Source organism: Rhizophagus irregularis, chromosome 26, assembly GCF_026210795.1.
Source record: "Rhizophagus irregularis chromosome 26, complete sequence".
Taxonomy (NCBI): Eukaryota; Fungi; Glomeromycota; class Glomeromycetes; order Glomerales; family Glomeraceae; genus Rhizophagus; species Rhizophagus irregularis.
The window spans coordinates 2,437,384-2,463,841 of record NC_089454.1 but is presented as its reverse complement, the minus strand read 5'-3'; the positions used below and the strand labels follow the sequence as shown (position 1 = coordinate 2,463,841).

General features: G+C 27.6%; 6 protein-coding genes across 6 annotated transcripts; 2 read left to right on the top strand and 4 right to left on the bottom strand.

Annotated features, from left to right (window-relative positions):
- Positions 1 to 596: 596 nt before the first annotated feature.
- Positions 597 to 2,224, bottom strand: OCT59_017726 (uncharacterized protein; the record flags this gene model as incomplete). The annotated part of the gene is made up of 8 exons (XM_066137673.1): positions 597 to 653; positions 737 to 750; positions 1,081 to 1,168; positions 1,238 to 1,321; positions 1,556 to 1,651; positions 1,721 to 1,804; positions 2,072 to 2,134; positions 2,216 to 2,224. The coding sequence occupies 8 exons, from the start codon at positions 2,222 to 2,224 to the stop codon at positions 597 to 599; spliced, it is 495 nt and encodes a 164-aa protein (XP_066004227.1).
- A 2,559-nt stretch (positions 2,225 to 4,783) lies between these two features.
- Positions 4,784 to 5,047, bottom strand: OCT59_017725 (uncharacterized protein; the record flags this gene model as incomplete). The annotated part of the gene is made up of 1 exon (XM_066137672.1): positions 4,784 to 5,047. One exon carries the CDS (start codon positions 5,045 to 5,047, stop codon positions 4,784 to 4,786), a length of 264 nt encoding a protein of 87 aa, XP_066004226.1.
- Positions 5,048 to 8,647: 3,600 nt separating this feature from the next.
- Positions 8,648 to 16,076, top strand: OCT59_017724 (uncharacterized protein; the record flags this gene model as incomplete). The annotated part of the gene is made up of 11 exons (XM_025331622.2): positions 8,648 to 9,265; positions 9,340 to 9,467; positions 9,543 to 11,071; positions 11,146 to 11,193; positions 11,280 to 11,416; positions 11,540 to 13,714; positions 13,789 to 14,305; positions 14,384 to 15,020; positions 15,102 to 15,823; positions 15,902 to 15,933; positions 16,008 to 16,076. 11 exons carry the CDS (start codon positions 8,648 to 8,650, stop codon positions 16,074 to 16,076), a joined length of 6,612 nt encoding a protein of 2,203 aa, XP_025184845.1.
- A 2,157-nt stretch (positions 16,077 to 18,233) lies between these two features.
- OCT59_017723 (uncharacterized protein) lies at positions 18,234 to 18,638 on the bottom strand (the record flags this gene model as incomplete). Its single annotated transcript, XM_066137671.1, has 2 exons — positions 18,234 to 18,491; positions 18,576 to 18,638. The coding sequence occupies 2 exons, from the start codon at positions 18,636 to 18,638 to the stop codon at positions 18,234 to 18,236; spliced, it is 321 nt and encodes a 106-aa protein (XP_066004225.1).
- Positions 18,639 to 20,664: 2,026 nt separating this feature from the next.
- OCT59_017722 (uncharacterized protein) lies at positions 20,665 to 22,345 on the top strand (the record flags this gene model as incomplete). Its single annotated transcript, XM_066137670.1, has 4 exons — positions 20,665 to 21,123; positions 21,396 to 21,565; positions 21,902 to 22,227; positions 22,311 to 22,345. The coding sequence occupies 4 exons, from the start codon at positions 20,665 to 20,667 to the stop codon at positions 22,343 to 22,345; spliced, it is 990 nt and encodes a 329-aa protein (XP_066004224.1).
- A 2,901-nt stretch (positions 22,346 to 25,246) lies between these two features.
- On the bottom strand, positions 25,247 to 25,813 carry OCT59_017721 (uncharacterized protein; the record flags this gene model as incomplete). Its single annotated transcript, XM_066137669.1, has 2 exons — positions 25,247 to 25,257; positions 25,327 to 25,813. 2 exons carry the CDS (start codon positions 25,811 to 25,813, stop codon positions 25,247 to 25,249), a joined length of 498 nt encoding a protein of 165 aa, XP_066004223.1.
- Positions 25,814 to 26,458: the final 645 nt, after the last annotated feature.

Genomic DNA, 26,458 nt, shown 5'->3' with positions numbered 1-26,458 from the left:
TTTTGTATCTCCGTTGGATTTAACTTAAATTCCCACAATTTATCTCTAATTTCAATTGCTATTGGTCGATTTGATGAACTTGCGTCTAAGCATCTTTTGATTAATTGTATAATTAATTGAGGTACTTTAATATTAAACCTTGGTCTAAGTCCTTGACAAATTTTCATTGCTAAATTGTTATCATGGCTTAAATCATGATATGGAGGTATTCCAGAAATAACTTCATACATAACTATACCGAAACTATAAATATCGGCAGCTTTAGTATAACTTTGCCCTCTCAAGATTTCAGGAGCAATATAAGGCAAAACACCATATATATAATTTTTTGTATTCTCTGGTATATTGTAATCTGCAGGTTTACATATCAGTAATGAGTATAGTTTCGTAATTTTTTAGTATATTGCCAATATGCAAATCTCGATGAATTAATTCATTTTTATGAATATTTTCAAGTCCAGACGCGATACAGCATAAATAATTAATCTTATTTTTCCAATTTAAATCATTATAATATGTATTTAAATAATTTCGTAAACTTCCATCCTCTGCATAATCTAAAACCATCATATAATCTTTTGTTTCTGGATCTTGAGTTATTCCATAAGCTTAATAATATAATAATTATCATCTAATTTATTATGTAGTGCAATCTACACAGAATATATATGCAATATATTAAAAAATCAAATTCTGATATTTCTGTAATTCTCATTAAATGAAAATTATACTATACCTCATTTACAAATACTGATGTAACATTTTTTGAATTATTCAAACTTTTCAGTGCCACAAACATATTTTGATCTTTTCTTTTCCAATTTTGATTATTATTATCCCATTTGTTTAAACATCCATCAATCCAATTTGCTCTATATACTTTGCCAAACCCACCTTTCGCAATATATTTAATATCAAAAAATTTATTATAGGGTATCCACTCTAATGCTTTTTGTAAATTATGAAATTTATGATGAGCTGATAACTGAGTATCTTGAATAAATTTATCAATGTCATTATTACCACTATTCCAATTTTTGAAATTTTGTTGAAAATGTATTGCATTACATACAATATTACATTTTCTACATTCCTCATTCAAAACCATCATATAATCTTTTGTTTTTGGTTCCTGAGTTATCCCATAGACTTTATAGTAATTTTTGGCCTATAAATATAATTTGTTAATAAAAAGTTAAAAGTTTACAAAAATTCATTAAATATAATTTTATTTTACCTCAATAATAAATTCCAATGCAATATTTATTGGATTATCTAATCTTTTCAGTTGTACCATCATATTTTGACCTCTTTCCCAATTCTGATCATTATTATTCCAATTAATTATATTTCCATCAATCCAATTTGCAATATATTTGCTACTTGCAATATATTTAATATCATTTAATTTATAATAAGGTATCCACTCTAACACTTCATTTAAATCATAAATATCATGAACTGATAACTGAGTATCTTGAATAAATTTATCAATATCATTATTACCACTAGTCCAATTTTTGAAATTTTGTTGAAAATGTATTGCATTACATACAATATTACATTTTCTACATTCCTCATTCAAAACCATCATATAATCTTTTGTTTTTGGTTCCTGAGTTATCCCATAGACTTTATAGTAATTTTTGGCCTATAAATATAATTTGTTAATAAAAAGTTAAAAGTTTACAAAAATTCATTAAATAAAATTTTATTTTACCTCAATAATAAATTCCAATGCAATATTTATTGGATTATCTAATCTTTTCAGTTGTACCATCATATTTTGACCTCTTTCCCAATTCTGATCATTATCATTCCAATTAATTATATTTCCATCAATCCAATTTGCAATATATCTGCTTCTTGCAATATATTTAATATCATTTAATTTATCATAAGGTATCCATTCTAACACTTCATTTAAATCATAAATATTATGAACTGATAACTAAGTATCTTGAATAAATTTGTCAATATCATTATTACCACTAGTCCAATTATCAAAATTTTGTTGAAAATGTTTTGCGTTGCATATAAAATTACATAATTTACATGTTTCATTCAAAACCATCATATAATCTTTTGTTTCTGGATCCTGAGTTATTCCATAAAATACATAATGTATTTTAACCTATAAATATATCATTAGCAAAAAAGCAAAAAATCAAAAATTTATCATAAACTTATTTTATTATAAATTAATCCACCTTACCTCACCCATAAATTCTGATGTAATATTTTTCAGATTATTTAGTTTTCTAAGTTCTACATTTATATTTTGGGCTTTTCTTATCCAATTTTGATTATAACTATTCCAATACTGTATATTTCCATCAATCCAATTTGCTTCATACATGTTTTCTGCAATATGATATTTAATATTATAAAATCGATTATAAGGTATCCATTCCAATGCATTTTTTACATCTATATGAGATGATAGCTGAGTATTTTGGATAAATTTATCAATATTATTATTACCACTCGTCCAAAATTTGAAATTTTGTTGAAAATGCATTACATTACATATAAAGTTACATAATTTACATTTATCACTCTAAACCATTATATAATTTTTAGTCTTTGGATCCTGAGTTACACCATATGCTTTATTAATCTATATATATGTATACAGTATATTAGCAAAAAATTATAAATTTATTAAAATTTTAATAAAAAAAAGAAAATTGCTAAAGCTCACTGGCGGTGATGGTCACCGTACCAGCATTATGATGTACTTTCGACCAGAATTAAAAATCTAATAAAATACTGGCCAGCATTACATCATAATTTCACCACCGGTGACCATCACCACTAGTGATGTTTAGCAATACCCTAAAAAAAAAAAAAGAAAATAATATACCTCGTCTTTAAATTCTAAAACAATATTTTTTGAATCATTTATTTGTTTCAGTTTCACAATTATATTTTGCCCTTCTCTTTTCCAATTTTGATTGTTCCAACTAATCATATTTCCATCAATCCAATTTGCTACACGATTATTTTCTGACATATACTCATTAATATTATATAATCTATTATAAGAAATCCATTCCAATGCATTTTTCACTTTTTCATGAGCTGACAACTGAGTATCTTGAATAAATTTATCAATATCATTATTACCACTAGTCCAATTTTTGAAATTTTGTTGAAAATGTATTGCATTACATACAATATTACATTTTTTACATCTCTCATTCAAAACCATCATATAATCTTTTGTTTCTGGATCATGAGTTATTCCATAAAATACATAATCTATTTTAATCTATAAATATAATATATTAGTAAAAATTAAAAATTTATCATAAACTTATTTGAATATAAAACAAATCTATTATACCTCATCCATAAATTCTAATGTAATAGCTTTTGGGTTATTTAATTTTTTCAGTTTTACAATCATTTTTTGATCTCTTCTTATCCAAATTTGATTTTTTCTATCCCAACACAATATATTTCCATCAATCCAATTTGCTACATAACAGTTTTCTTCAATATGCTTAATATTATATAATTTATTATAAGGTATCCATTCTAATGCTTTTTTAACGTCTCTATGAGCTGATAGCTGAGTATCTTGAATAAATTTATCAATATAATTATTATCACTAGTCCAACTTTTGAAATTTTGTTGAAACCGTTTTGTGCAACATTTATAATTGCATGTTTTACATATTTTTTCATCAGGGTTAATATGTGATGAGTTAGTTATCTTCCTAATACCATCAATAAAAGAACTCATTTGAGAATTTTATTTAAACTACAAATGAATTCAGGTTGATCGAATAAAAGGCGCGATTTTATGTTTATTTGGGTTATTTATTACCAAGATGGCGCTAACCAAATATTTATGTATAATTACGTATTCTGTAATTGTGCTACTGTAAACGCCCGAGCAATATATAAATGGGGTATCAAAAGATCGGCACTCATTTATTATTGGCTCTACTCCTCTTCAGGGCTAAAATTACACAATGCCGCCTGGTATTATCCAAAAAGGAAGGATCTACATGTTATTCTAACACTTGTACGTACAGTTTAGTTTAGTTTATTTTATTTTATGGATAGCAAGGAGGAATACAATGAAAATCACAAAACTATTCTAACGAATATCACTGGAAAACATTTACCCACTACAAAAAACTGAAATCCTCTGAAGAAAAAAGAAAGAAAAAAACTATCTAAAACTCCGACCAAGCCTAGATATTAATGACATATAAAAGATCGATGAAGGACAATAATACTAGAGTGATACAGAAAGTTGTGAAGTCCGGTATTTATTTATTTATTTTATATTTTTTGTTATGAATTAGGGTAGGGTTATGAATTAGGGTGATGAGTGGAGTACGGTCCCTATGTGATAGTTTACTCAAGTGATAAATAACACGACGGGCCAAACACGTGATTCAGAGTGGGCTGAGATACTATTCATCACTTGAGTACGCTTCACACCCCTTATGTTACACACCGCCAAATGTCACCGTACTCCACTTCCATTGTTTCCAGATCATGGACCTATGTTTCCAAACGGTGGTCTTGATGATAGTCTGCGAAATATGCATGAATCCATTAACGCTCGTTGCACCACTGTTAGTACTAAATGAACTCAAAACATCCCAAATAAACTATGGGTTATGTAAGATGTATAAGGAGTATCGACTCATTTGAAGGAGGTAGGTCTTTATAAGTCCAACTAAATGTGTCAGCATATTCGATTGAGTCCGTAATACATGAAGAGAGTTTATCAGCGTCACGTTGAATAATCTTATTAGCTTCAATCGCAAGTTGTAAGAAGACGAGGTAAAATTACAGGACATCTCCAGATGTGATGATTAGTTTCCATTTCAGAGTTGCATGGCAGACAATCGGTTCTATTCTTGATGATGTCAGGAAAGTTACGATTAAGTATACCTAATGTCGGCAAAGTAATGGTTGATGTTTTAATTTTCCAAGCAACATCTTTCGAATGAGCGTCACTAGTAGCAGATCCATGTGCATTGTGGTTTAGCCATTTAGTAGTTAAGGCCCAATTGATCATGTGTTGTTTGGTAAAAGTTTGGATATCCGCCAACTCTTTATGGTTCAAATGATTATTATAGTTGATTATTTTGCCTAGGCACTTACGTACATCTTTATCGAGAGGTACTTTGTCATTCCAAAGGAGAGTGACCACTTGCGTTGGTATATGATTGTATATTATCGATGTCAGCACTTGTACCGTTGTACGTACAGGTCGTACAGTACATACTAATGATGATAATCATACAATGATGCATGTGGCATGTGATCTACAAGCTCTTAAATTTAGTTAATTATATTTCCTTTTTTTTTATCTTTATTTAATTTATTCTTCTTAAAAAGTTTTTTAAAATCAAGCCTCCTATCTGAGGGAACGCATATCAGGGTCAAGTTAGATGAACCTATCTCAGTCCTCGGCAATAAACTTACGGAAAGTTTCGTACAGGGGATATAAGATGGGACCCAAACATTCGTGTAATCAAAAAAATGATTCTCTCACCCGAACAGCCTCCCACGTATCTTCTTAACGGACCACATATATGTTAATTGAATAATTATGCAAGAAGATCTTATTTTTTATGAACAAAATTGAATTCTAATAATGACGAAGGATAAGGAAATTATTGAATGGTTAAATGGTCTTATCATGCATTTGTGAACATTAATATAAGGTTAATACAATAATTAAATTTGTTTAATTAAATTAAAAACACAAAAATTATTATGAATAAAGGAAAAGAGACTATAGAACCAGAATTTAATAAATTAAATGATTTGTTAAACATTAAACACGAAATTGTTTTTATTGTAAGAAACCATATGCATATACCGAAAAATTATGGTGTTCCTTGTTGCATATTAGAAGGATGGACTAGTGGAAATGATGATATTGATAAATTTATTAAAAATACAATTTATGATGTAAGAAATAGTGTAAGTGTTAATTATAAATTAATTGAATGGGTACAATTTGATAGATTTGAAGATATCAAACAAATTGGTGAAGGTGGATTCACTAAAGTATATTCTGCAACATGGATAGATGATAAAACATATTATGAGGAACAGAATGATGGAAGATGAAAAAAAAAAATCCTAAACCTATCAAAGTTGCTTTAAAAAATTAAATAATTCACAGAATATGACAACAGAATATTTAAATGAGGTATTGTATGTTTTTTTTAACGTTTGATATATTTTTTCTAAGAAGCAGTTCTTTTTTTTAAAAAAAATTATTATGAATTATAGCTTAAACCCATTGGAAATTCAGTAAATCATACATGATTTCATTACAATTATACGGAATGACTAAAGACCCGAAAACTCAAGAATTTATGATGATTGTACAATTTGCAGATCAAGGAAATTTGAGAAATATTCTTTCAAATAATTTCAACAATATTCTATGGAAAGATAAGATTACTTATTTATTCGAATTACAATGGACCTAAGAAATTTACATGGTTTAGGTCTTTAGGATATTTACATAAAGATCTTCATAGTGGTAATTCTAAAGTCAATAATTGTTATATTTCAGATTTTGGATTATCTAGACCGTCAAACGAACAAATATCGAATAACAAAATATGTGGAGTATTGCCATATATTGCTCCAGAAGTTTTAAATGGAGAACCTTATACATTATCTTCTGACATTTATAGTGTTGGTGTAATTATGGCTGAATTATCATCTGGAAAACCACCTTTTTATAAAGGAAAGCATAATGCTGACTTAGCATTAAAAAGATGTAATGGACTTAGACCAGAATTTGGAAAAGGAACTCCTGAAATTTATAAGAATTTAGCTTATAAATGTATGAACGTTAATCCGAACCAAAGACAAACAGCCAATGAATTATTTGAAATATTTAAATTTTGGTGTAATTGCAATGTGTATCAAGAAAAAGATAATTTTGATTATAAAGGAAAAGAAATTAAGGCTATATTTGAAGAAGCTGATAAAGAAATATCAAATATTTCCACTTCATACAAGAAAGATCCTGATGCTATATATACTAGCAAATAATAATTTCAGCAATGAAGAAAATTATAAAGGTATTGTATTCAATTTATTTTATTTTTTTTTTTAAACAAACTTTCAGTTTCTAATTTTGTTGCTTTTATGAATTATAAAGACTCTCAATTATCTAAATTAAAGATTGAATGGTAAATAGAATTTACCACGCACAGAATGTTAAATATCGATTATAATATTATTGATTTTTTTGTTAAATATGAAAGTATGTTATTAGTAACAGATTAGTATTGAATCAGATATTTTATTATAACTTTATTATTTCTCCAAATATTTACATTCATATACCGTATGTGAGGTATTATTAGTATCTATGTTCTCAGTAAATAAAATGAAATTTGGCTACATTTAATTCATAATTGCGTAATCTTACATTGAGTAAATAATAAATCTCATTTTTTTCTATTCTTAAATTATCGTTACAAATGTGTCAATTAGTGTGAATTGAATATATAAATTTCAGCTTGTATTTTACATGTCGATCAACATAACAATTGACGTAACTGTTAATCGTTACAAAATTTACCGATAATCAATATAAAAAAATTATACTACAATCTGTTGATCCGAGATTAAAAATCAAAGTGCCATTGTTGCTAACGCTGTATAACTGTTTTTAATCGAGTTACACTACAATGTTATTAACAAAGAAGTCTCAAATTTAGCCAGTTTTAAGTTCTAGCCTTTTTTTAAATTTTTCACACGTATACTTTTTACTAATTCACTTGGAAACAATTATCGTTACAAAATTTTCGATGATCATTTTACGCCTCACATTTGACATCTACCCAATATGGTAAATCCTTGTTTTTAATTTTGATCTGCCAATGTTAGTTTCGCTAGATAAATTCTTCGTTTATCATTACACTTTTAATTTTTTATTTACGATACTAACATTAATAAGTTACAAGAAAAAAAACTTTTACAAGCTCGAAAGATTATTCCGTAAAATTTTTGATACTAACAATTTGAGGTTAAGAAGGTTAAGACAAATTTTCTAACATGTGATTTCCTACATTTTATATAATAAATAAACCAAATATTATGCAAGAACATCCGACTTTCCGAAATTTTCCGAGAAGGTTTCTTTCTTATTTGAGGAAAAACATTACCACATTACTATAACAGATAAGTTTATTAAATAAAAAAAAATTTTTAACTATTATTTTTTATATATTCTATTATAAAATGCATGATAAAATTGGATTTTTTGAATTTTGGGACTACTTTTTTTTTAAAAAAAATAAATATGGTTTGTTTATTGCATAAATTAAAAAAGTAAATCGTTCCCAATATTTGATGTGATCTGAATAATTGGAGACTATATTTATGATGCATCTCAGGTTGAAAATCTGCGAAAAAAAATTTTTTTTTTAGATGATAGGCTTGTCAATTCAAAAAAAATTTCTTTTGCATTGTTACAACTTACAATATCAATTGTTTGTATTGTTCCCATTGTTTACATACAGTATAAAAAATCAAGACTTCTTGTTTTAGTCGTTTCATTCCTTCCTTTTTTTTTTTTAAAAAAAAAGAAATTACTGTAATAAGAAAATAAACGAAATTTTTTTTTCAATCATTAGTCATGGCTAAAAAAAAGGGAACAAAATCTGGTTCCAATAATAATGGCACACAAAATACCGGCAATAGTAGTGGTGGTGGCGGTAAAAGAAATAGAAATGCAGGACCTCGTTTAAGTCAAAGACGTGATCATAATCGTCCAGAAGCCATACCAGCACTAAGACTTACCGTTTCTCAAATAAAGAAATCGCAACAAGAAACCACCATTATGAATTTTAGTTCTTCCGAATTAACTTATAATGGTAGTGATCGATTAGTTTTTATTACTGATGGTGAACCGATTAAAACTATTTGGAAAAGAATATTGGAAAAAAATAAATCCTTGAATCAAAAAGATATTAAAATGTTTGTTTGTTCTGCATTAGTGGCATTAGATTATAAGACAGGTTATGAAGTGGAAGAAATTGTAACTGAATTAGGTGACCCTGATAGTGGTGTCAAGAAATTAAAAGAAATTATTAATTTTCCTTCAATGTCATGTGATGCGGGCCTTGATAATGGGGTGTTATCTTTTCAGCATGTTGTGTTACCTTTATTGGGTTTATTTACTAGAACGGCTATCACTGAATGTATTTTGGAAAAATATGTTCTTGCAATATTTATTGTCGTCTATGAAAACCTTGTAAGTATTATTGATGACGTTATTCTTTCTCCTCATTTAATTAATAATAATAATTTTATTTATAAAATAATTAGGACTCATTTCTCTATAATAAAGTAATGAAAATGTTGGAAACGTTGGTACAACGTAATAGTGTTCATGATTCTCGTGTCAGCGATGATGAATTATTGTCGCGTGAACCATATACTTTTATTCCGTCTTCGTAAGTACTATTTTTTTTTTGACTCGTACGTTGTAAAAAGTTTCTCGTAATAAATTAATCATATATATTTAATAGTTTAGGAATATTTTTCTTAATAATTGTACGGCTTCTCACAGAATTATTACGTCGTATCAGCAATTCATCTATTAATGAAACAATGCATAATATTGCTAATGATTTATACAGATTAAAGACTAATTATCAAAAATCTATTGAACAAAATCAATTTTCTTCAAGAGATCCATTAACTAATAATTTGGAGAATAGAAAATTTTTTTTCATGATATTAGAAAAAGAGATGAAAATCATGATTAAGATGTTAAATAATGGACGTAATAATTTAATGTTTGATCAAAATCCTGAAGCTAAAGAATTAAATGCAAAATTAGATCAATTATATTATAAAGAATTAGCTAGAAGACTTGATAGGGAAAAAACTTATGATCCACCTGGTGAATTATCAAAATATGGTAAAAGGCATGATAATGATTTTGTAGAAATTTCAAAAATTTCAATTATTCCTACGAAAGAAGAAATATTATGTGAACGTCCACCTTTTTTACCTTCTTCACTTCGTTATGCATTACATTTTTTACCTGATGGACCGGCTAGATTACTTGATACACAATTTCGTCTCTTAAGGGAAGATTTATTAAATCCAATTCGTGGTGGTTTATCAAATTTTTTAGTTGCATTATTACAAGAACATACTTATTCTGATAATGACGTTAAATTGTCAAAAGAATTTAAGAAAATACAAGAAGAAGGTGGTAAATTTTCTTATAATGATGGTACGAATGAAAATGGTGATTTACAAGTATATACGAATGTACAATTTGTTAATATTACTTGTGATAGAAGAAAAGGTTATGCTTGTACTGTAAGTTTTACTCCTCCAAAAATCAGAGCAAAAGGTGTAAGAGCTAGAAGAGAATATTGGGAAAAGAATAAAAGATTATTAACTGGTAGTTTAGTTACTCTTATATTACCAAATCCAAATCCTCAAAGTCGTAGTTCTTCTATAAGTGATTCAGATTTATATTTATTTTATTTTGGAATAGTCATATATAGGAATGAGAGAATTTTATCGAGAGATGAAAATTTTGCGGAGGTTGATATTAATTTTATTGATCCATCAATTTATCCTATCGCGTTAAGCGAGATCTCAATATTTAATAAGACTAAAAAGATACCATTAAAGAATAGATTTATGGTGGAATCAACTGGTGTTTACTTAGAATCTTATTATCATATTCTTAAAACTCTTCAAACAACAAATCCTTCTTCTTTACCTTTTGAAAAATATTTGGCTCCTAATTTTAATGATTCGAATGTGAACAATGGTGAAGATATAAAAGGAAAAATGAGAGAAGATATAAGGGAAGAAATGATTAATACTCTTGATGTTAAAGTTGAAAATCCTATGTATACTAGAGCTCCAGGATTTCAATTTGATTTATCAGTTTTGTGTAAAAATAAGCATAAATTGAAATTAAATGTTGCAAAAGAGAGTAGCCACGATAGTGTTATAAAAGATATCGTTAAATATAGTAATATCGGCAAATTGCCAAATGGAACTCCTTATGGATTAGACGAAACTCAAGGTAAATTTTAACAAGTACTACTAGTGTCTACTATATCATTATATGAATTGAAAATTAACTTTTGTCTTTAATAGCTAAGGCGTTGGTATCTTCTCTAACACGTGAAGTTGCATTAGTTGAGGGTACGTATGACGTAAAGTAGGTTTTTTGATTTTTATATTTTATATTTTGAACGAGATTTAAAAGATACCTTATTTTATCATTATAGGACCACCAGGTACGGGTAAAACTGTAGTTGGTGTTCAATTAATGAAAGTATTATTGGCCAAAGAAAATCGTAAAACGAAAATTGGTCCAATTCTAGCCATTTGTTTTACTAATCACGCTCTTGATCAATTCTTGGAGGTAAAATTTAATTATTCATTATATATATTATAATTGTTCGAAAAAGAAATTTTTAACTTTAATTTTAACGTTTGTTTTTCAAATTTTTTTCGTTCGTTTTTCAAAAAAAATTTTTTTTTCTAGCATTTACTTGATGAAAATATAACGAAAATAGTAAGATTAGGTTCTCGATCAAAATCAGAAAAGATCAAAGATTATAGTTTGGATGAAATTTGTAAAAATCGTGCTCGTACAAGAAAAGAATCTCGTTTATTAGCAAGATTATATGAAGATATTGAATGGATAGAATATGATACTGAAGGAGTAAATTATTTTTTAACTAGAAAATGGATGAAATGGAATGAAGCAAAAGATTATTTAAATAAAAATCAAAAGGGATTTTTTAATAAATTCAATAATGTATCAAATCAAGATTTACCAAGTTGGGTTTTAAATACTAATGAAAAATCAGGATTTCAAACTTCTAAAAAAAATAAGAAAAATAAGAAACACCCATTTGAATTATGGATAAAAGGAGTAGATATCGCAACAATTAATAGAAGAAAAAAGCTTGTATTAAATCCACCAGATGTCAAAAATATAACGAGTACAAGTAGTAATGAATCACAAATTGATGAAAATACGATAAATTGGATTAAAAATTACAAAGAACCAAAAACAGATCGACCTTTGAACGTATTATTAAATGATTATTCAATTTGGAGAATGTCGGTAGTAGAAAGAAAAAAACTTCATGATCATTGGCGTGCAATAATTTATAAACAAACTGTCGAAAAGTTATCAAGATCACAAAAATATTATGAGACAAAATGTAAAGAAATAAATAATATTTATGATGAATCGCGTCGACAAGTATTATTAAATAGTGATGTTATCGGTATGACTACAAATGGCGCGGCTAAATTTCAAAATTTAATTAGATCAATTGGTCCCAAAATTATCGTTTGTGAAGAAGCAGGAGAAGTATTAGAGGCACATATTCTTAGTGCATTAACTCCATCGACCCAACAGTTGATATTAATTGGCGATCATAATCAACTTCGACCTCACATTGCAACTTATTCTCTTAGTATAGATTCATCAACAGGAAAGAATTATCAATTGGACAAATCATTATTTGAAAGATTAGTTTATGGTGATAAAGCAGCTAAAATTGAAAAGGCACAACTTTTAACTCAGAGACGTATGAGAAAAGAAGTTTCTGATTTAATTAGACATACACTTTATCCGGAGTTAATTGACGGTGATAATACTATACAATACGAGAATATACGTGGAGCTCAACACAACGTTTATTTTATTGATCATAGAAATCCAGAAAATAACTCAGGTGGAGAGTATGCAATAAAGTCTCATGTGAATAAATACGAAGTTAAAATGGTTGTCGAAATGGTAAAATATTTTGTTAGGAATGGATATACTAAACCTGATGACATAGCCGTACTTACACCTTATTTAGGGCAAATGATTAAAATTAGAGATGCTTTGGCTAAATCGTTTGTTGTTGTTATTGATGAAAGAGATGCACAGAATATTACCGAAATGGAAGAACAACAAAATGGAGCAATTAGTAATGTAAATGATGAAAGTAAAGGCGTTGCGTCAAAGAAATCCTTAAATCAACAAGTTACTTTAAGAACTGTCGATAATTTTCAAGGTGAAGAAGCAAACATTATTATTGTTTCTTTAGTTCGTAATTTCTCTAAATCACCAAGTGGGCATGATTCTATTGGATTTCTCAAAAGTACAAATAGAAGCAACGTATTATTGTCACGTGCTCGTAAAGGAATGTATCTCATTGGTAATTCTGAATTAATGTCGATGAAATCTAAAGATATGTGGGCTCCGGTAATTGATATTTTACATGAGCGTAATCAAGTTGGTTTTGGTATTCCAATTGTATGTGATAGACATCCAGATTATAAGAATATTATTGTCGAGCCTGATCAATTTGAAAAAGTTAGTCCAGATGGTGGATGCAATAAAACTTGTAACGCGCCACTTCCTTGCGGACACAAATGTAAATTTAGATGTCATGCAGATAATCCTGAACATATTGGAATCAAATGTGATGAACCTTGTTTAAAAATAAATTCGGAATGTAATCATCAGTGTCAAAAACGTTGCTTTGATAATTGTGAGGATTGTGAATTTCTTGTCGGAAATATTATATTACCTGGTTGTGGTCATGAATTAAAAAATGCTAAATGTTGGCAAGATCGAGCTAAAGATTCAATTAAATGTAAAACTTTAGTTCCAAAGAAATTACTACAATGTGAACATTATAGAAATATTTACGTGAGTATTTTTATTTATAAATACAATATTATATAATTTTGTCATTTATATTAACAATATTTTTATATGTATAGTGCTCTGAACCCGTTAGTACTGATTATAAATGTATAGAAAAATGCAAAGAAAAATTGGAATGTGGTCATGAATGTTTAAGCGAATGTACTAAATGTCAAAATCGATCTAAACAAGAAGGACCAAATATAACCGTCCCTATTGAACGAACACAACATGGAAAATGTCAAACTGTGTGTGATAAATTTTTATTTTGTGGACATAAATGTAAAAGTCATTGTCATGAAGGAAAAGAATGTCCACCATGTGAAGATAATTGTACAGTAATATGTGAGCATACATCATGTAATAAGCATTGTTTAGAACCTTGTGCTGTATGTACAGAAAAATGTTCATGGGAATGTGAACATCAAGGAAGATGTGAATTAAGTTGTGGAGTTTCTTGTTATAGATTACCTTGTAATGAAAGGTGTAATAAAATATTAGAATGTGGACATAATTGTGCCGGAGTTTGTGGTGAGATTTGTCCTTCAAAAGATTTTTGTGTCGATTGTGCTCCTGAAAATGTTTTAAATCAAGGTAAAATCAATTAAATTATCTCGAAAATTTTCAAATTTTTTTCATTATTTTAAAATATTTTTTCTTTTATGGTGTTAGATATCAATTCCAAAAGTACGTTTAGTGAAATAGATTGGAATGAAAAAAGAATGATTGTTCTTGCTTGTGGACATGTATATACTATGGAGACTATAGATAAGCTTATGGAAATGAAAGATTATTATGAAGGTTCAGTTGAAGTAGGATGGACATCAATTAAAATACTTCCAAATTTATCAATGAACGCAAAGACTTGTCCGACATGTAGAACTCCAGTTAAGAATGTCAAGAGATATGGTAGAATTATTAATAAATACATATTGGATATGCAGACCAAAAAATTCTTATTAAAATATGGCTGTCAATTAAAAGACATTATCATGCAAATTGATCCTCTTAAAGATGAAATGATCAATAGAAGAAATAAATTAAAAGATGCTTTACCCAAATCCGGATCAAGGCCAATTAAAGTTGTACTTGAAGAACATAAAGTTGTAAACAGAAACTTACCTGAAATTATACCTCATAAATATTTTGAGGAAATTGGAAAATATCATGGGTTTAACAGAAATAATAGGAAAGCTTGGGTTGCTCATGTTAGTGAATTATTAAATTGTTATCAGAAACTAACTTTAATTGCTGAAGCTACAAAATTTCCACCTCATAAAAAAGCCTTTGATGTTACTGTCTCAAGTTTGTAAGTATATTGCTAATGTATAATTTGTTTTTAAAGATTTCATTTTTCGTCTTATTTATTTTTATTAAAATTAATTTCTAGGTATCAAGCTAAATTAGAAAATGAAGAATCTTACGCTTCAGATTCTTCTCCTCCAGTTATGAATACTTTAAGTTCCATTTCTTCTGAAACTTTTCAAGAAACGCTTTCTCAAGTGGGAATTTCAATACCACAAGTTGATCGGAGAATTTATTTAGATGCATTTTTTGTAATTATATATATACAAAAAATTATACATAACGAAATTTTATTCATAATTCAAGAGGTGTTGAAAGAATCAACACCCACTGCTACGATTAACGAAAATACCTTAAGTATTAAAGAAATTTGGAAGAAATTTATTGAGAGATTACAAAGTTCTATTAAAAATCATTTGAATACGATAAGAGAAATAGCAGAATCTACTCTTTATAGTAGACATTTACTTTTGGTTAATATAGAAATATTAGAATTTGATCTTAAATTACTTATATATCAGCTAAGATTCTCTCCTAATGAAAGTACCAATGATGACGCTGGAGATCTTCAAGAAAGAATTACAGAAAAACGCGAGGATATTAAAAAACGGATTGAAAATATACTTGAAAGTCAGGGATATAAAGATTCTGAAGAGAAATTTAAGAATAATATTCACGCAAGACTAGTAAATTTATTGGAAAATTGTAATGAAATTGAGAATTGTGATTTAAATTTAAATAATACTTTAAGTATCGAAGAAATATTGGAAATTTATCAAGCTATAAAAACCGAATTTAAAAGTTCAAGTACGTATCGGATTTCACTTTATTTAAAAAGTTAATATTAATTAATAATTTACATTATCATTTTTTTTTATTTATTAGGACATTGGTATGAATGTCCAAATGGTCATCTGGTAAGTAATTAACAATACATGATTACGTATAATACTAGTATGTGTATATAACTTACATTTTAATTTTTTTTTAGTATACGATTGAAAAATGTGATGAAGTAACGCAAACGAATAAATGTCCCGATTGCAATGAGCAAATTTAGTGAAGGTCGTCTGTTAACTGAGTAGATTTAAGAATTTTGTTTATGTAGTAATCAATTTTTTCAATTCATTCATTTATTTATTTATACAGTGTTACTTTTTTTGATTTCATATTATATATACAGTATGTGAATTAAATAGCTTCTACTTATTTGTTGTTACTTTTATTCCTACTTTTTTTTTTAAAAAAAAAGTTCATATGATATGATAATATCTTGAAATAAAAACAATCGATAATGTGAATTAATTGATTAATAACGAAAGATTTAAATCATACAAATATCATGTAATTAAAAAGATATCAGTATAGAAAAGTGCGAATAAGTCCGAAATATTCCAATAATTACTTGATAGTGAACGAAAGTCGATAAAGCATTGAGATCATTGAAAATTCGATTTAAAAGTGGAAATGATCTTACCATGTATCAAAGCACTCCATTTTGTATCCTATAACTCCTCTTCATTTTCCCATCTCTCCTTTTCGTCTTTCATCACTCCATTTCATCTTCCCATCACTCCTCTTCATCTTCCCATCCCTCCTTTTTGTATCCCATCCCCTCTTCATTTTCACATCACTCCTTTTCGTCTTCCATCACTCCATTTCGTCTCCCATCACTCCTTTTTGTATCCCATCACTCCTCTTCATTTTCCTATCCCTCCTTTTCGTCTCCCATCACTCCTCTTCATATTCTCATCACTCCTCATCATCTTCTCATCACTCCTTTTCGTCTTCCATCACTCCTCTTTATCTACCATCATGTCCTATTTCTCCTTTTTGTTTCCTATCACTTCTCACTACTCTTTTTACTCCCTTTCATCTTTTATTAGTTTCCATTACTCCATTGTTATTTCATTTTTTTATTAGCATCTTTCTCCTTATCATTGTAATTTACTTATCTTTATTGTTAATTGTTTATCACCATTAAAAATACAGTGGTTTTTTTCTTTAAAATTGTAAATGTGTGACTTAAATTTTAATATTTGCAAATAAAATTTCATTAGAATAAATGTTTGCAAAAAAAATTTTTAAAAAAATATCTTTTGCGATACAATTTTAAGTTTAGCCGATCAAAAATTAGCTAAGTTGTTTAATAAATTTACTCTATATATCGTACATCATGTGACATATTTGAAAAAAAAACTCTGGCGACAATCGCCCAAATTTTTACTATTTTACTATTTTAACTTACAATAAACCGAAATCTACCATTTTTCTATACTTAATTTACTCATTATAAATAAAAAACAACATTTGTTTATTCTTTTATTTAAGAAAAAGATAGATTTAAAAAGTTTATTTATTTTAACGAAGCTTGTTTATAAAAGAGAGAATTGGTCATTTACAAAAACTTTCACTTAAAAGATCTTTTAAAAGTATGTCAAGCTCCCCCATGAAAATGACCTTGTTTATAACAATTTTTTTTTAAAAAAAAGGTTTCTTTAAACCGTTGTACTTTATAAGACATGGATATATTTAATAAGACAATTGTCTTATGGCAAATTCTTTTTTAAAAAATTGTTAAAAAAATAACTGGAAATAAATAAATGCAACTAAAATATATTTTTGTAGGGACGCTGCAAGTTATTTTATTAAAAATTTGCACTATGAAAATGAAATATACAGTGTACATGAAATTGCGAATTTTTACTAAAACAAATATATGAATAAACAAATAAAAAGATTTTCTCCATATGTTTTATTTTAAATAATTGGGAAATCGCTTTTTTTAATGTATATGTCATGTCGGGGAAATGTCTGTCGGGAAATGTTGTTGTCGGGATAATGTCATGTCGGGAAAAATAGCATGTCGGTATAATGTCCATTGGAGAATGTGTCATGTCAGTAAAATGTTCATTCAGGAATATGTCTTGTCGGTAATCGGTTGTCGGGAAGTTGTCCGACATTGCTTCAATATTAAATTTTGGCCTAAGTCCTTGGCAAATTATTGTCGCTAAATATGTATCATGGCTAATATCATGATAAGGAGGCAAACCACAAATTACTTCATACATAATCATACCAAAACTATAAATGTCTGCATCTTTAGTATAATTTTGCCCTCTTAAAATTTCGGGAGCAATATAGGGCAAAACACCATATATGTCATTTTTTGTGTTATCCCATATCAGTAATAAGAATATTTTTATTTTTCAATATATTACCATATTACCAATATGTAAATTTCGAGAATTAATTCATTTTTATGAATATTTTCAAGCCCAGATGCAATACAATATAAACAATTAATTTTACTTTCCCAATTTAATTCATTATAACTTACATTTAAATAATGTCGTAAACTTCCACTCTCTGCATAATCCAATACCATCATATAATCTTTTGTCTCTGGATCTTGAGTTATTCCATATAATCTAATATATACATCATCATCTACTCTATTATTATATAACGTAATCTATATACAATATATATCAATATATTAATAATATTATATTCATGAAATTTTTATAATAATTAATAAATGAAAATTAAATTATACCTCATTCATATATTCCAACGTAACATTTTTTGTATTATTTAAACTTTTCAATGCTACAGCCATATTTTGGACTTTTCTTCTCCAATCTTTATTTTTACTATTCCAATAAATCATATTTCCATCAATCCAATTTGCTTTATATACATTGCCAAACCTCCTTTTGCAATATATTTAATATCATTAAAATTATTATAAGGTATATATCCATTCTAATGCATTTTTTACATATTCATGAGATGACAGTTGAGTATCTTGAATGAACTTGTCAATATCATTATTACCACTGGTCCAATTTTTAAAATTTGGTTGAAAAAGTTTTGCAGCGCAATTAACATTACATTTTTTACATATCTCACTCACAACCATTAAATATGTTTTTGTTTTTCGATCCCAAGTTATTCCATAAAGGTCACTCATCTACGAATAATAAATGGTATTAATATAAATTAAGATTTTACAAAAAATTTCAAAAAAAAAATTAAACTTATTATACCTCATCCATAGCTTCTTGTTCGATACTTTTTGGATCATTTAATTTTTTCAGTTCCACAATCATATGTCGACCTTCTCTTTTCCAATTTTGATTTTCACTGTCCCAATCAATCATATTTCCATCAATCCAATTTGCGTAGTACCTGTCTTTTGTAATATCTTCAATATCATAAAATTTATAATAAGGTATCCATCCTAATGCTTTTTTCACATCTCCATGAGCTGATAATTGGGTATTTTTAATAAAATTATCAATAACGTCATTATTACTAGACCAATTTATAAAATTTTGTTGAAAACGTTTTGTATAACATGTATAATTGCATATTTCACATATTTCTTCGTCAGAGTTGAATAGTTTTTTAATACCATTAATAAGAGAATCCATTTAAGACTTTTTTAAAACTACAAATGAATTCAGATCAATCAGATAATTTCTACGTGAAGGTTGAAAAAATTATCGGAAATTGTAATTGCCCTACTTCGATACGTTAGTGCATTACTTGGCAGAAAATTTAATACTGCTTTTCGGGATACGGCACAATAAATATGCTCAATAATAACTATAATATCTAAATTTTATTTTGTACATTTTATATACTATATATACCATACATGCCTCAGCAGAAGTATTGAATAAAGAAATATTATGCACAGTATACTGTCTTCTGAATTTTGATATCATTTATTGACTGAGCTATCATCTGGAATATCAGCTTTTAATAAGAGATAGCATGATATTAAAGTTAAAATTAGAAATGTAATTCAGAATAAGGTTGCTATTCGTAAATAGTAATCATTTCTGGATGTGTAAGTTAGACTAGGTGTAAATTATACCAACGGTAACTTAGCACAGATCGTCAGATGTATGCCGAAATTCAGCCGAATTTTCACTGAATGTGATCGTCACCCTAAAACAATTTCTAAACTCTGGCTGAAATTATAATTTTCGACCAGAATTAACCGTGCGCTGATGTTTACCAATTACCACTGGTGAGCTTTAACAATGCTTACTCTATAAGACTTTTTTATTTTTAAAGTTCAAACAACGTCAAAGTTTTATAAATTTAATAAATATCTTGATTTATATATTTATTGAGAAAAAAGAAATTGATTTTATCCGGGTAATGCCCGGGTATACTTGTGTCATATCTGATGAAAAGATAAACGAGTATACTCGTATTGGAGCTGGATAACACTTTTTTGCTTTGGGTATGATCCGGATCCATAAACTATGGCGGGTCGCAGCTTTATGTCGCATCGCAGAATTAATTAATCAGTGGTTTACACAAACGATCTTCCCGATGTTCTCGATGTACAAAGTTACCAAATACCCAGTGACACATACTTCGCCATAGTTCATATAAATAATGTAACAATTTATTTTACAGAAAATGCCGTTTTTGAATTTAAAATTAATTGTATTTCATCATCCACATAATTTTTCTACTCCTTTTGTATATTTTTCAAGTTTGCAGAATTTTTCAAAAAGTAGAAATATTAGCAGTTGGTATACTATTATAATATTTATCTGGCGTACCATTTGTGTAACTTCCTTTTATCCTCATTTTTCATTGATAATAGAGTAACACTAATAATGTTGGGAATTTTCTTCAAAATATTGAATTATTTTATTCAGATATATTCAAGTATCCCTAATGTTCCATTTTATTCCTTTTGTTCTTATTGTTCCTATTGTAAAAAACCATTTGTTAGAAAGCTATGGTGTAAGAAATGTGACCCATTTAGGTTGATTGAAAGAGTAGCCAGCGGAAATAGTAATATTGACAAATTTATTAAAGATACAATTTATTGTGCAAGAAATGATGATTGTCCTGAATTACCTGAATGGATACCATTTGATAGGTTTATAAATATAAACCTAATTGGGGAGGGTGGATTTGCTAAAGTATATTCCGCAATATGGAATGATGGCGAAGCAAAATATTTTAAACTAGATGATGGGAACTGGAAAAGAAGAGAACCTGAACCTATAAAAGTTGCTCTAAAAAGGTTAAATGATTCACAGAATATGACGTCAGAATATTTAAATGAGGTACGTTTTGTAAATTAGGACCCGAAATATACATAAAAAGGTTAAAAAGGTCAGGTCAAAATGGGGCAAAATAATTATGCGTGTCTTGCCTTTTATGGATAATGCTGGTCAATATTTTACTACCCTTTATAGATACTGACTGGCATTATCTTAATTCCGGCCCTAAACTCCTGGGCCTAACCTCTATATATTCTGGGTCTTTTTAAATTCGGTACATACCGTAAATAAATATTATCAATTAATAATTTACCTAATTTTAATATGTATAATAGCTTATAATACATTGGCATTTCTGCGAGAGGTATGGGGGTTTGCAGTTTTATGGAATGACAAAAGATCCTGAAACTGAAGAATATATGATGGTTGTACAGTTTGCAGAAGGAAATTTAAGAAACTTCCTTTCAAATAATTTTAACAACCTTCTATGGAAAGATAAAATTAGGTATTTACAAGGGATGGCAGTAGATCTCAAATATCTTCATAAATTAGGATATTGTCATCAAGATTTACACAGTGGCAATATACTACAAATTTTTGACCAATCTTATATTTCAGACTTTGGATTGTCTAGACCATCAGATAAACAAAAATTAAACAATAAACTATGCGGAGTATTACCATATATTGCCCCAGAAGTTTTAAATGGAAGTACATATACATCAGCATCCGATATTTATAGTTTTGGAGTAATTATGACAGAATTATCATCTGGAAAACCACCATTCTATGACAAAAAACATGATTTAAGTCTGTTATTGGCTATATGTAATAAACTTAGACCAGAATTTGGAATAGGAACCCCTGAAATTTACAAGAATCTTGCTTGTAAATGTATGAATGCCGAGCCAAATCAAAGACCAACAGCCAGTGAATTAAATGATATATTAGAGTTTTGGTCCTTTTCTTTTAATATGTCTGAAGATAGTCAAGAAAAAGAAAATTTTGGTTACAAAGGAAAAGAAATAACAGCTACATTTGAAGAAGCGGATAAAGAAATACCCAACATTTCAACTTCATACAAGAAAGATCCTGACGCCATATATACTAGTAGAGTATTCTGTTTTACAAATCTCAATAATATCAGCAATGAAGAAAATTATAAAGGTAGTGTATTCAATTTTTAAAATTCTTTTTTTTTAAATAAATATTAGTAGTTGCTAATTTTATTGCTTTATAAATTATCAAAGATTCTCAATTATCTGGTCTAAGGATTGAACAATAGTATAATTTATAATGCATAATATGTTGGTTATCGATCATGATAATTTTTTTTTTGCTTTATTTCAATTTTTTATTTTTTACGCATCTTAAATATGTAATGGTGTAGTTAGCCGAAAAATAATTAGCCGCATCGTGATCCGGACCGGCTCAGGCGTAGTTCGTCGTGGAATTCCAGGCGATTAAACCGGATCCGGATGATCGGCAATCAGGAATCCGGCTCTGTTTTTCGGCTAACTACACCATTATCAATAAATAAATATAATTTTTCATTTTGTTTTAATATATCGATTAATTAAATTTTTTGCATTCATGTCATTATAATGAGTGTTGAGATCTTGAATTTTCAGGGTTATATTATAACGCGAGTCTGATCGTCGGAATTGAATGGTCCCGACTCAGTGATTTAAATTAAATTGGATTCGCGCAGTAGACGCAGTAGGCGCAGCGTACATTACTTTATTTCCCGCGTATTTCGTTTAAAATATTAGGCGGCATTTTTCCTATCATTATTTTAATCCTAATATATAACGATAAAGCGCATATGAAATTAGTAAAAAAAGAATCTATTTTCGAAGTTATTAATCCAAATTGACATCACATGTTCCAATTGTGGCGCAATGTAGAAAAACGTGGCAAAAATACTCTTGTACTTCGTCTTCGTATGAAAAAAATTTGTAATTATGAAATAATTTGAGAAAATTTTAAACAAATAAACAAGCAATGAATTAAAAATTATATGTAACACAAAATCAATCTTGCCATATTATTGCTTTAGTAAAAAAGAAAATTTTTCTTTTAAAGGGATGATTTAATTTACTCGCTAAACTGCAGTAATACTTTTAATAATAAATTAATTCACTATTGATGCAGATACAGAACCACAATATGCTAATAAACATGACGCGAAACCAGAAATAATATCACATAATCATAAACGTGATAATTACATATATATATATATAATGTTTTATTTTAAATTTAAATTCGGGTTGTACTTTCTACACCATTAAAAATTTTTTGAATTCCAATTATATAAAATGTGTTTAATTATACAATACTGTATATGACATAGGACATTCTTTTTATGTAATCAATTCCAATATTAATATAATAAATAAATCATAGATTCAAGCTCTCGTTAATAATACTAAATGCATTGCGACTCAAAATAATTATTGACATCATTTTCACATTATTAATTTAAAGTGGCTCTGCTTTCAATTGTAAATTTTAACATGGCGCAATGTAAAAAAACGTGGCAAAAATACTCTTGTTCGCCTTCTACAGTATATTCAGCCTTCGGAAAAATCATTAATTTGAGGTGTTTATTATAAGAAAATACTTTTATATAAGAACTAAGAGACAAAATATCCTTAAAATAAATTTACTAACAACGAATTTAATATATATTATATATTCAAACAAAAAACCACGAGAAAAAAAAATCTGGAATCATGCAATTGAAATATCTATTGTTGATTTTCGCCTTTACTATTGTTTCAGCAAGTAAATAGATAACCTCTTTATTTTATCATTTTTTCTCCTTTTTTATTAAATATCATTTAAAACAAAATCTTTTTAATAATAATATAAAAGGAGCTTCGGTTGTGAGACGGCAACTTGTTGCTTTTCCTGATTTTCCTGATAAGCGTGACGCAGACGCAGAATCGCAAAATTATTAGCGTGACGCAGGCCAGCCGCACAAGATTTAATAATTGACATAAAAAGGAGCTTTCAATAAATAAAATTTAACGAAAAATATAATGTAAAAATCCATATTTCTTAATTTTAAATGTTAGTAAAAGTTTGCTCGTATTTTTCATAATATCTACATTTGTTAGATCAGGTTGCGCCATGTTGTGTTGCAAATTCGTATATCAAAAATTTTTATCTATTAAAAATGAAATTCCTTTATTGCGCTTACTACTCACTTTTAAAATATATTCGCCTCCTTTGGCTTACTCTTCTAATCTATTTAAAACATCTATATAACTAATCACATTAAGATTATCCTCTGTATAAATAATTCAAATCGTGTAACATGAAAACGCGTGATATGTGATTTTCACAGTTCCGGTTAAATCATAGGTTTTAATAATAATCATTTTAGCTAGATGTTGAAGATATTGGAACAATACTAAACTTTAGAAATTTAGAAGTCATTGAAGTTAATGAGATAAAAGTTAATTATTACTCTTAAATAAAAAAGAAGTCAATTTTATCAATTTGATCAAAAATTTTTTTAAGGAAAAGATATAAATAAAAAACAGACAGGTTATTTTACAAGTCTCCTGACGAAACGAACTAGTACAGCTTTGACCATACATCCCAAAGAAGGAGATAAATTTAAATCATATTTTACTTTCCTTTCGTCCTACTAAATTATGTGATGGGTATATAAATAACTTCAGTTCGCAGCAACATTTTCTACCTTTGAATAGATTTTTTAGGTTGAATGTTATTATGCAATTTCAGTTGCTACAGTTTTAATCAATTTTAAAAAAATGTCTCAACACGATATGCTTAAAACTTTTAATTGTTAATTTATTTAAAAGTAATAATATAAATATATAATTATAAAATAATTAATACATGAGACCATTAAACATTTTAATGTTATTAACTACAAATAAAAAAAATACGCTTCTAGTGTTAAATTAGAAAAGTAAAAAAAAATTTACCCCATTTTAAAATCAAAGGTTAGATAGTCTAACATTAAACTGAATTTTAAATTATAATGATAAGAAATAAAAGAAGAAATATTGAAAAATAATGCAGCAATTAAATTACTTTTGTTACTTTTTTTACCTGGACTCGTTATATTTGACTTGGAAAATAAAAATAACGTTAAATATGAAAACCGTAGTTATTATATAAGCCATTTTCATAAAGAAATATTAATTTACAAAGACTCTAACAAATCAAAGTATTATTAGTATATTTAAGAATTGATTTATCTGATAACAAATTATTAATTAATACCTGAAAATTTTTCACTTATTATATCACCATTTTGTTCATAATAATCGTCAGAATTTTTTGGCACTGAAAGGTTATTAAAACTAAGTAAACTACTACCAGTATAATTAGCTTTTGAATGCATTCTATATGACGAGCTAGTTAAAGATGTATTGTTATCATGAATTTCTTCAATTTGTTTTTGCAATTCTATTAATTCTACTGAATTTTCATGTGTATTGTTATCATGAATTTCTTTAATTTGTTTTTGCAGTTCTATTAATTCTACTGAATTTTCAAACTTGAATCCCCATAATTTATCTCTAACTTCAAATGCCGTTGGTCGATTTAGTAAATTTGCATCTAAACATCTTTTAATTAAATGCACAATGAATGGAGGTACTTTAATAGTTTTAAACCTTGGTCTAAGTCCTTGACAAATTTTCGCTGCTAAAAATTCATCATTAATTAAATCGTGATATGGAGATAATCCAGAAATAACTTCATACATGACTATCCCAAAACTGTAAATATCAGAAGCTTTAGTATAACTTTGTCCTCGTAAAATCTCAGGGGCTATATAAGGTAAAACGCCATATATATTATTTTTTGTATTTTCTAATGAATTGCAATTTGCAGGTTTACATAATCCCAAATCAGTAATAAGAATATTATCATAATTTTTTAATATATTTCCCATATGTAAATCACGATGAATTAATTCATTCCCATGAATATTTTCAAGTGCAGATGAAATACAATACAAATAATTAATCTTAGTTTCCCAATTTAATTCTCTATAATTTTTTTCCAAATAATCACGTAAACTTCCACTTTCTGCATAATCTAAGACCATCATGTAATTTCTTGTTTCGGGATCTTGAGTTATTCCATAAAATTTAATAATGTAATAATTGTCATTTACTTTTTTATGTGACATAGCCTATATTTAAAGTGTAAAATGTATTAATAAACTAAAATTCACAAATTATAAATTATTAATAACAAGTAAATAAATACCTCATTAATAAATTCTAATGTAACTCTTTCTGAATTATCCAAACTTTTCAGAGCTACAAGCATATTTTCATTATACCTTTTCCGATTTTGATGTTCATTATCCCAATCAGTCACATATCCATCAATCCAATTTGCC